Source organism: Tiliqua scincoides, chromosome 2 (genome assembly GCF_035046505.1).
Source record: "Tiliqua scincoides isolate rTilSci1 chromosome 2, rTilSci1.hap2, whole genome shotgun sequence".
In the NCBI taxonomy this organism is placed as follows: domain Eukaryota; kingdom Metazoa; phylum Chordata; class Lepidosauria; order Squamata; family Scincidae; genus Tiliqua; species Tiliqua scincoides.
The window spans coordinates 257,156,511-257,168,313 of NC_089822.1; the positions used below are offsets into that span (position 1 = coordinate 257,156,511).

General features: G+C 47.3%; 1 protein-coding gene and 1 pseudogene across 1 annotated transcript; both read left to right on the forward strand.

The window, feature by feature from the left end:
- Positions 1-493: 493 nt before the first annotated feature.
- TNF (tumor necrosis factor) lies at positions 494-2,596 on the forward strand. Its single transcript, XM_066613110.1, has 4 exons — positions 494-676; positions 1,507-1,537; positions 1,730-1,795; positions 2,178-2,596. The coding sequence occupies exons 1-4, from the start codon at positions 494-496 to the stop codon at positions 2,594-2,596; spliced, it is 699 nt and encodes a 232-aa protein (XP_066469207.1).
- Positions 2,597-4,061: 1,465 nt separating this feature from the next.
- Positions 4,062-4,180, forward strand: LOC136642439 (5S ribosomal RNA; annotated as a pseudogene).
- The last annotated feature ends 7,623 nt before the right edge of the window (positions 4,181-11,803 follow it).

An 11,803-nucleotide genomic window follows, 5' to 3' on the forward strand; every position in this document is an offset into this window, starting at 1 on the left:
CTGTGGGTGGGGGAAGTATTTGTTTCCTTCGTATCACAGGGCGGGGAAGTTTGAAGCCTGGCTGACAGGTTTAAAAGCGGCGCACTGCCAGCCTGAGGCACTCACTCTCCTCTTGGAGGAAAAGTCACACTGAAAGAACAGAAGCAGAGAGGACAGAGGAGGGTTTAAAAGCAAGGCGGCAGCACCCATTCCTCAAGGGAACCCTACAAGTAGCTAGGCTCAGCAAGACCTGTGGCAGCTTTGCCAGCAGCGGAATCACCAGGAACCTTCTTCTCAAGGCCGAAAGAACTGATAGTGGCTTCTCTTGTCCTTGGCTAGCTTGACTGAGACTTCAACCTCCAGCAGTGAAATAAGCAAGTTCGCCTGCAAAAACCACCTGGCCCACACAGCCAGCCACATTTCTCCCGCCAGCTCGGAATCCGCTGTGGATCCGTCCACCGCGTCCCTTGAGCAGGTGTCTCTTTCACCCTCCTCCCAAACACACGAGCAAGCCATGAGCTCCGAGCATTTGGTGTACGACGTGGAAACAGGCGGCAAAGTGACCGTGGTGCGCGAAAAGCCGAGCCAAGAAGGTAGATGGAAGTGTCTGAGCATCTGTTCGTTTCTGCTGCTGATGGGGGCCGTGGCCGTTTTCGCCGTTTTGCAATTTGGAGCTTTCAGGCAGTCTGCAGACCAGGTAAGCCAAAAAAAAAAAAGGAGGGGGGAGAGATAAGAACGGCATCTTTGATCTGTTCTCCTTTGAAATGAATTTCAGCTGAAACTGCCAAGCAGCCTGTTCTGGGGAAAATATTGCCTCGGGCGTCGAAAGGTGGAAAGAGGAGAACAAGTGTTTACTATAAACTAAATTGTTCCCCCTGGCTGACAAACCCCCCCAAAAAACAAATGTAAATCATTTTTGTTATCGCTGATGATGGGCATTGTGGGTTTTAGAGGTGTTTCAAAGAAGGGAGATGTGAAACGTTGTACAAGTCCATAGTTAAAACAATGGGCTTAAATTAATCGATGCAGAGAAATTCAATTAAAATAACAGACTATCTGATTAAAAAAAAAAAAATCATCTTCATATGGCCTGTGCAAGTTGTGGCCCACCAAGCCAAATTTCCAAACACAGGTGACTAGCAATGAAGCTTGATGTGCATCTCCGTTGTGTTTTGCAGTTCTAGGTGTTAAAATGAGAAAAGCTTCTCATTGCATGCCACATGAAGCCCACTGTTTGATGTGTTTTATTGATTGAAAACATTTAAATCTGGTCTTTCCCCTTCCTGTCAGGCTCATAGTAGCCCATGTTTGGCTTGGTTGGCCCCTAGTTGTGCAGCTCTGATCTAGACAAGCCAGCAGCCGATATGGAAATTTGCCAAATTTGGCCTCAAAAACATCACCACCAATTTAACCATATGTTTTTTGTCTTCCCCCCCCTCACACCCCATCTCTCTCGCTCTCTCTCTTTCTCTCTCAGCTTTTATCTGAAACATGCATATTAACCTCAACTCTCTGTTTCATTTCCAGGATGCCATGGAAGACAGAAAATCATCTATTGGTAAGTTCTCCCCAATAGTGTTTCATAACAGAATCCTCTTCAGTCTACCAATGCAATGGCCATTGGAAGCCTAGCTAGCTGAAGAGTATGCTGCATAACAGCTAATCCAGACTCATGTGGGATATTTGAAGGAAGGAGGTTATTTGAAGATGTACTATTACCTGACAATCTGTCTTCTTTTCATCTTTGCAGGCGGGTTACCTCAGACAATGAAAGTACAAGCCCTGGCATCCCGGAAACCAGTTGCCCATGTCATAGGTGAGCAGGGATTCCTCAGTGGCATCAGGAGGACATTACGGGGTTTTTTGGCTTTGCTTGTCTTTGCTATTTCTAACTAGACCAAAATACCAAAATGAAGGGATATGATCTAAATAAGGGACAGTGAAGCTACCCTTTGGGGAGATAATGATGACTAGAAAAGGAAAAAGAAAAGGGGGACAGACAGAAAGAGGGGACAGAAAGAGGGGAAGAGTGTGTTGAACACTGGAGGGTGGGAAAAGCAGATTGGGTAAGCGGGGCAGCACTTGGCCTGTTGCCTCAGGTTGCAAAGGATTCTGGGGCACACTCTCAGTTTGTGGTTTGAGGTGGTCTTGGGCCAGCCCTGTGCTTGAGGTTGATTGTTTTTCCTTCTATCTTTTAGCTACCTTGAGTGACAGCAGTGAAATGGTCTGGTCAGAAAAGGTTGCTCCTGCCATGTTGGAGAAGATCGTCTTAGACAGAGAGCAGAATGCACTGGTCATCCCCTCCGATGGGCTCTATTTTGTTTACTCGCAGCTCATGTTCCACGGAACCAGCTGCACCAGCAGAGACAGCCTCCTTCTCAGCCACACCGTCCAGACTTACTCCACAGTCTTTAACGACAAAATAGACTTGCTGAAGTCCGTCAAGTCCGTCTGTGAGAGTGGGCAGAACTCCAACTTGTGGTTTGAGTCCATCTATCAAGGAGGTGTCTTCAAGCTGACCAGAGGAGACCTCCTGTGGTCCCGAACAGAATCGGCTAAGTATCTGGACCTGAGTAGAGAGGGACAGAACTATTTTGGCGTCATTGCCTTGGATTAAAGGGCTCCTATTCATCCCTAAATCCCAAGTGTTCTTCCAATGCTGGTCCCACAATTCAAAATGAAAGCTTCTGTGACTGAAAATTCCCTACTGAGAGCAAGGGGAAGAATTCTAAACTGGTTCGCAGAGTAGGAGTTGTGGGAAGACAGTATTGTGGCTGTTTACAAATTTTAATTTAATCTTATTTATTGATGTATACTTATTTATTGCTCCAATGGTCGTTTTGTTGGAGTACCGGAAGGATTATGAATGCCTGCTTGTGGGCCTTATAGACTCACAAGTGTATATGAAAAGCACAGGTTAACTTGTGCATATGTTTGTCTACCAAGATACATATATTTATATTGATATTGATACATATACTGTGTATATCTGCTGTGACATAGTAATGTCAATCTTGATGATGTATGTTACATGAACTGCTCTTGATTTTTTAAGGGGTAGCACTGCGAGCAAGACTGCTAGGTTACCTCCTACTTTACAAAGAGGGGACAAATTTCTCTCTTTGGATGACATTGGTATCAAAGATACATTCTAATGTGAAAGTGTCTGAGATATTCTCAGTTTGGGTAGTCAGTGGAACATAATATTTAATGCTGATTTCCTATGTGTAGGCAAAAAAAAAAACACCCTTGAAAATGATTTTTTTTCACAACGTGGCTTATTTATTTATTTATTTAGCTATTTATTGTATTTTTCTCATCTTGGTGCATTCTGTATCAAGTGCAGTATCATTATTGTTATTATTAACGTATTATTATTATTATTATTATTATTATTATTATTATTATTATTATTAATGCTGTTATTGTGATTATTTGTTCTTGTACGAAAAATGACTTTTGAAGGAGACCAAGCAAATAAAGGAAAATGATAAAAGGATCTATGACCAGACTGAGTCCTTGAAATGAATTGTTCATTTCCATCTGGTTTGATCTGGAGCCATAACAGTAACAATAAATTTCAACATGCATTATATGATCAGCATGTTACTGTGGCTGGCCAGATGCACCAGGACACTAAGAAAGCCATAAAGGTAACAAACTATCCTGTCCTTTCATTGCTGTTTCCAGCAACCAGTATTCACTGGCATTTCCCCTCTGCTCCCAGAGCTTCCATTTAGTTCTTGTGGCAAACAGCAGCTGAAAGAGCTTTTGCTCATGGATTTTATTCCCCACCCTTCTGTTAAAGCCATCTAATGCCCCAATCCTATGCTCTAGTAGCAGGGTGGAACACATGTGCAACTGATGTTCCTCAGAATGCCAGATGCAATGGAGGGCACCAGGATGCAGGACTCTTGTTGTCTTGTGCACTCAGGCATTTGGTGGGCCACTGTGAGATACAAAATGCTGGACTAGATGGGCCTTTGGCCTGCTCCTGCGGGGCTGTTCTTATGGTGCACGCTGTTCACAAAAGCGCCATAAAGCGCTTTGCGACAAGCAAAGGCCAGGCACATTGTCAGGAAGGCTGCACCCTTCCTACCCTGCACATGCCTGATCTCGTCTGATCTTGGAAGCTAAGCAGGGTCAGGTCTGGTTAGTACTTGGATGGGAGACCGCTTGGGAATACCAGGTGCTGTAGGCTTATACCATAGTCTTTCGAGACTGAAGGTTGCCAACCATTGGCAGCTGCAGGGACACCTGCCAGACCAGATATGGCCAGCACAGGGCCAGGGAAAGGGCAGGGAAGCTGGAGAGGAAGTGGAATGGAGTTAGGCAGCGATGGCGCAGGGTGATGGATTGGCCTGGGAGGGAGTGGGATCAGTGGGACCAGCGCACATCATATCCTATCCTCCTTCCCAGGCCCAATCCACAACATATGTGCATGTGAACATGTGCCAGTTATGTAGCATATGTAGGTCCAAGTAGCCCTGTTATTCAGGCTGAGGCTTTCCCCAGGGCAAGGGGACAAATGTCCTCTTACCTTGAGGAGACCTACAGACTGCAAAATTGCCCCATAAGATACAGCAGAAGCTATCCTGGTGCCACTGCATCACTGCACGGGGATTTAATTAGGATTGGGCTGTAAATCAGTGGCCACCACTGCATCTTGTAGCAGTGAATGTCATATATATTTTCCTCCATTAACTGGTGATCAGTTTCATTGGAGGACCCTAGTATAGTGAGAGATTCAAACAACCTGGCTGCAGCCAGAACTAAATGGACCATGTCTGGCGTTGTTGTTTGTTTTAGGCCTTTTTCTTCACAAAAGGATTTTTTCTACTCAAGAGGGTTTTTAAATAGCAGTGAAAGGGTCACACAGGTAAATCACAGGGAGATGTGCTTTCATCATCAGGGAAAATCCTTCAGTGCATGAGTGATCCTTCATACCTTGATTCACAAGCACAATCACTTCAAGCTTGACCAATAAGGGAGGAGGAGAAAAAAACAACAAAACAGGATGGGCAGGAAAGAGAGGAAGTGGGAGAGAAAAATACCTGATTTAGAATCAAACCACATGGAGTCTTTACAAATGACTTCAAATCCTTCAAGCCCTTAAGAATGCAACAAAGAACATTTGATATGTTTTGAACCGGTAGACAGATCACATTAAAAGATTCCCAGAGCCATACCTCTCCTCAGACCTTCTGCAGTCTTACCCCACAATGTAGAACTTACCATGGGGTAAGGCTGCAGAAGGTCAGGAGAGAGGTATGGCTCTGGGAGTCTAGCCAGGATAAAGAAATGAGCACTTGGCTTGATTTGGTATTGGGCTAGCTAACTGTGCGGTTTCCCTTAAAAAGCAGTTCCCCGTTTGATGCCAGCACAAGAGGAGCACAGTAAGGGTTTGGGGCTGCTTTTTTTGCGTAGTGCAGAGGCAGTGAACTCACGAAAGCATCAGGCAACATTCCGGTATGCACCACCCCAGGGCCGGCATGGAGCCTTGGACTGGTGGACTGCAGGAGCACCAGAGCCGCAGGCAAAAGCTTTCTGCTTTGCTCCTGTAGCTGGTGCTAGTGGAGAGGATGGACGGAGAGTGTGCTTGAGTTCTAATGTGGGGTGAAATCGGCTGCCCATGGATGCGGTGTGGGGCCGAGACACAATTGGATGGCAGTGTGTGTTTGATAGTGGGTCCATGTGAATAAAGGAAGGCATAGAGAAAACAGCTCAACACATTTATTTCACCTTCGGAAAAGAACCTGGCAATGAAACACAAGGCAAAACACAAGGGCTTTATACCCCTTAGCTCTGCCCAGATTCCCCATGATTGGTGCTGTTGATACACTAAACTAGAGGGCCAATCGGATGGTAGGATTTCGATCCACCACCCAATTGGCCAGCCATAAGACCGGGCCAATCAGTTGTGCAGGATTTTGATCCTGCATAACTTGCATACATAACAGTGTGTGTAGGGCATCCTGCTTTTAACATCAACAGAACTGTGAAAGTGAGGAAGCCCGACTCTCTCCCTTTCCCTGCCTCATTCATTCATTCATTCATTCATTCACATTTTTATACCACCCTTCCTTCAAGGAGCTCAGGGTGGTGTTCATGGTTCCTCTCCTCCTTTTGTTCTCACAACAACCCTGTGAGGTAGGTTAGGCCGAGAGACAGTGACTGGCCCAAAGTCACCCAGGAAGCTTTATGGCTGAGCGGGGATTTGAACCTGGTCTGAGTCTGACTACTAAACCACTATAAGATCCTGGCCCTCTTATGCCCCCAGGTGCCCCTTGTGCAGGGACTTTTCTCCCAGCCTGGCTTGCTTCTGGTATCAGAGAACTGAGATGGGTGAGAGGAGCCTGAAGTAACAGACCACAGGGAAGTAAGGTGGGCCAGAAAAAAGGATTCCACTCCCCTCATCCACATGCCTCCTTAATGGTAGTGATCCTCACCCCTGTCTTATACATAAATGGGTTAAACAACAACCATAAAACACTAAACATTAAACAACCATAGCTGCCTCATCACAGTTAGTTTGAGGAAACCCTCATAGCTGCCAGGTAATGCCATTGTTCCGTCACCACCCTTGGCTCAACTGCACCTATGGGGTATCTACAGAGGAGGCTCATGTAGACACCCTGCAGTCTCTCACACAACATCCTAAAATGACTCAGAGGGGTGAGCGTAACCTGGCTCTTTACCGTATACGCGTGGACCTTGTAACGCACCCACTGCAACCCAGTACAAGCACAGGAAAACAATTCCGCTCATTTCCCCCCAAAGAAGTTCAGGCAACGCCTCCTTGGCAAGTCCCACTCATTGCAAAGCTCACAGCACTCAGAGACAGAACTGAAACCCTTCATGTCTGGCCTGGAGAGAAGCCTCTCACTTCCCCTCACTCCCAGCTGTTGTCCCACCCTCTGTGTTTCATCAGATACTCCTAGTTTGTAGACCATTTGTGGGGGAAGTTCTCTCCATCATAAGTGGACCTCTTGTGAATGAAGCAGGCAAGAAGAATCAAGGAGGCATTGAACCAATACAGTTCTACCCTGTCCTTCCTCCAAAAATTTAAAGAGGGCCTTGTGTGCACCTCACCTTATGAAGCTGGAAGGAAGCAGCCAAGGTACTTAATCAAAGGGAATGAAGGCTCTGTGGGGAGTTCACTAGGAAGCCACTGAACTCCTGCCCCACCTTCACATCCTTATCTCAAGCACTGCAGCAGCTTGTCTGAAGAACAAAATTGCTGCATCAGATAAAGGGGTATAGCGGCTGCCAGTATCTTGAACAGATCTCCAACACTTTCGTTTTAAAACAAGAATCTTCATCACTATTATTTCAGGAGCATGAACTTTGCGCTAGGTGCTGTGCAAAAATAAAAAAAATAAACACAATTCCTTGCCTGCAGGCCCACACCCTAAAAAACGTGAGACAAGGAAAAGGGAGTTGGAGAAACAGGAATAACGCTTCAAAAAAAAAAAAACTTGTTTGATCTGTGATGATTAAACCATAGCTGCAATAAAGCTGCAATAAAGGTGTTGTGCTGGTTTCACCAGACCGAGGCAATGAATAGCTGACCTGCTCATCAATGTCTGGGTTTAAGGATGGGGACCTGTATATATGTCTAGTCATCAGAACGGATCTGTTTAAGAACATAAGAACAGCCCCACTGGATCAGGCCATAGGCCCATCTAGTCCAGCTTCCTGTATCTCACAGCGGCCCACCAAATGCCCCAGGGAGCACACCAGATAACAAGAGACTTGCATCCTGTTGCCCTCCCTTGTTTAATCTTTCTGGTTTTCTACACGAGAACCTAAAGCGATCATGCATTTATTTAAAATAAATATGTATTTTAATTGTTGGATAATTTGTATTTTTAAAAAATGTCTAGCCCTCCTTTCAACTCTAAAAAAAAAGCAAACTGGTGAGCATTCTCTTACTGGGTGGATCCTGACTGCCCTGTCTGAATCAGATGTGTGATACTTAGCAGGGGAACTTTTCTACATATGGATTTCCCTGGGGTGGGAATTTCCTGAAGTTGCAATCTTGGTTTAAGACCAGAAAGGCATTCACAGATGAAAAACCAAGAGGGTACAATGGCAAGGAACCATTTCTATAATGTGCAGATATTCAGGCCTCTGTTTTCTCCATCTGAAGATTTAAAAAGGCCAGGTGGGGAAAGGAAGGATCTGTTTCCTTCTGAAAATGAGTGAAAGCTCGTCTAAGGTGCTCTGTTAACAGAGGAAGAACAAGTGTAACATCTTTTGCGCTTTGTGGCAAGCAACAGCTACACATTAGAGGGGGTCCTCTGCAAGGTACACTCTGGGGGGGGGGCTCCATCCCATCTCCCCCTTCCATTGCTGGTGGATGCAGATTTCACTTTTTCTCACTCTTTACCATCAAGGTAAGCAGTGGGGCCTGGGGGTGACCAGTGACCACCATTTGCCGGCGGCGCCCAATTCTCCTATATGAGACACAGCCTCCCTAGGGCCCCAGTAAGTTGCCGGAGGGTGCCATGTGCTCCATGACACATGGCATCAGCTCCAATCCCACTGTAATTGCAGACTATAATTTGGGACACAAGTTGCCCTAGTGAGGATGCTTATCAAAACACGCATCAAACCAGGCACCCGAACAAGGCATCCGAACAAGTGAAAGGAGCCAGGATGGGTATCACAAGACCTAATCCTAACAGCGCAAGCACTGCCAGAACAAACATTCCAGTGGTGCTGGGCACTTTCCAGCTTCTGCCAAAGGCGACACGCCAGAGCACAAACTCTGGCTACTGTTGGATGCCCGCTGCACCATCCCAGGCAAGATTGCGCAGGGGGTGGGTGGAGGCAGGTGGGCAGAATGGGACAGTGATGGGGTGGGAAGAAGAGAAGGACAGGATAGGGAAGGGGGTGGTTTCTGCTGCAGTGGCACATGCTAAAACCTAACCCCCTTCCTGGGCTGGACTCACCTTCATGGGTCCACGTGGACTTGTGCCAGTGATATCGCTGGTGCGGGTTCAAGTAGGCCCACCGAGCTGGCAGTGATTTACCCCAAGGAGGATTCTGGAGGCCAAAACTCCCCCACAGGATGCTGACGCTGCTGCATCACTGTATGGGGACTTACAGTGAATTGCGCTGACAATGTAATTGTTCGCATTCTGAATATGGATTGTTTGGGTAAGGCAGTGGTTCTCACACATTTAGCACCGGGACCCGCTTTTAAAAATGAGAATCTGTCAGGACCCACCAGAAGTGATATCATGAGTGGATGTGACATCATTAAGCAGGAAAATTTTTTAACTATTCTAGGCTGCAATCCTACCCACACTTACCCAGGAGTAAGACCCATTGACTATCACTGTTAGGGCACAATCCTAACCAGCAGTTATGCCAGTATAGGTGGCCCTGGAGGGTCACAAATGTGCTGTAAAGTACGTCTACACCTCCTTAGGCGGGAGCTGCATCAGCGCATTCAGATGCGCCGATGTGCGGGCGGAGGCAGAAGCCTCCACCGCAGCTCCCGTGTTGCCGCTTGTTTTGGCGTGAGCGTGCCGACATAAGCGGTAAAGGTAGGCATGGGGGGTGTGGGGAGCGGGCGTTATTGGTGGGGGGAAGGTGGGACCGGGGTGAGCGCACAGGGAGCCGGGGGCAGGGCTGGGACCCGGCGGTAATGCCAGATTCCAACCACTGTTCCCGGGGCGAGTGGAGCAGCTTCAAGCCGCTCCGTTCTCCTCGGACTTGCGCCACCTCCGGAGGTGGCGCAGGTCCGAGGAGACACATAGGGCTGTGCAGCCCTTACCCACAGGTAAGGGGAAGAGCTTCCCCTTGTCTGTGGCTGAGCCGCGGCTCGCTGCAATCCTGCGTTGGATGCAGCGCAAGCCTCCTGGCTTGCCTGCTCCAGTGCAGGTTAGGATTGCGCCCTTTAAAGAATTTACATAGTAGCTTGTTAAAAGTACAGGTGTGTAACATTTCCCCAAATGCAGTCACATAACATGGTAGCATCAAGTCTATTATATTAAAAATAAAATAATGAAATTGAATGGGGATCCACCTGAAATTGGCTTGCGACCCACGTAGTGGGTCCTGACCCACAGTTTGAGAAACACTGGGCTAAGGTGTAAGATGAAAGAGAAAGACACACACACACACACACACACACACACACACACACACACACACACACGTGAGAGCCACCCATGCTTGGAATGCAACCCATTGTCCCATGAGGGAGAAGCATAATTTCACCTGCTGCACAGGAAGTGCAAAAGAAAGGTGTAATGCATTTTTATTGTCACTGTACAATGGGAAATTTGCCTCACTTTCAGGTGTAAAAAAAAGACCTTGCCAACCACATTTCCTGACTACATTCCCCACCCCACACCGACACATCGTGCTGAAATTCTTTCGTAGTCTGCTTCAGACTGGTGGAAGGAAGGGAGAAATGTTGTCATCGGCCTCTCCAGCGATCCTCTCCTGCTAAGGCCAAATACTTTGTAGTCCAATTCAGAAGAACCCCATGAGGTTGTGGTGCCCAAGGTCAAATAATCTATTGCCTTCAAAAGGCACTCCAAAAATCTGCTGCCTTAAGCCATTTCTGCCCAGCATTGCATATACACGACAGGGACCAAATGTGTACACATGAGGGCCAGCCAAAATTAAGCAAGTCTCCTCACCCTCCCTCCTTCAGGTTTTGATCCTATTGACATGGAGCAGGTACGGGCAGACTTCAGGCTTGTGGAATCCACTTTCTTGTTTTTACTAGAAAATACCTGGGGTTCACCAGTAAGACTCAGGTGTAAAATGTTGACTTGGGATGGTGTAGAATTTATTTTTTAGAATTACCTTCTGTAGCTCATGAGCCATGTGCCAGGATGACCTGCGCATACATGTACAAATCTCCATCTGAGTGACTGCAGATCAGGGTTTGATCACAAAATTCTAAATCTCACCAGCAGAGCTGCAAAAAGACCAAGCCAAAAGCAACCAGAGGATGCTCCCATTTTACAGGTGAGGAGCACTAACAGCCTAATCTTATTCTTCCCCCCCCCTCCACTGATGCAGTGACACCAAAATGGCTACTACTGCATCCTGTTGGAGCGGGAAGTTGCAGAAGGCTCCTTTGGATAAGGGAACATTCATTCCCATACCCAGGGGTAAGCCTCTGCAGTGCAAAGGCATCTCCTTGGTCCTGCACTTGCTGGCGCAGGTCTGCATGGACCCACACTGCAGGATTGGGTCCAAGAAGGAAGCGAGGATTCAGTGCTGAACACACCCCCTTCCCGGACCTGATCTGCCCCCCCACTCTCCCCCACCCCCATCATCGTCCTTTCCTCCCTTCTTGCCCCCATTCCGCTTCTCCCCACCCCATCCCACAACTCCCACCATCCAGCCTGCCTTGGCAGGTGTCCAAGGATCCTCCAGTAAGTGGGGGAAGGCTCTGGCTTTCCCACCAGTGCTCCAGCAGTGCAGGCCTCCATGCTCTTTTGGGGTGCCTTTCACGATTGCCATAAGGCAGTTAGAGCAGGTAGAGCACTACAGCTCAATAGGGTTGGGCTATAAGGCTGAGAGAGAAGTGACTGCATGACTCGCCCTGGCAGGACACCCTTTTTAAACCTGCAGTTGTTTCATGATTGGAAGTTAGAACTCCATATGCTGTTGTACTGCAAATCACCCAGGGACCTTGCAGTAGATCTTGATCTGCTTGCAGCCTGCCCCCAACAAAGAGCACAATTCAGTCAAAGATTTTTAAGTCCTGCTTTATTCCACTTAGAGAGGCTACAGGCCGGTGTTAATCCCAGGTTTGCATCCCAGGTTCATTCCTTGGTAGCAACATCCA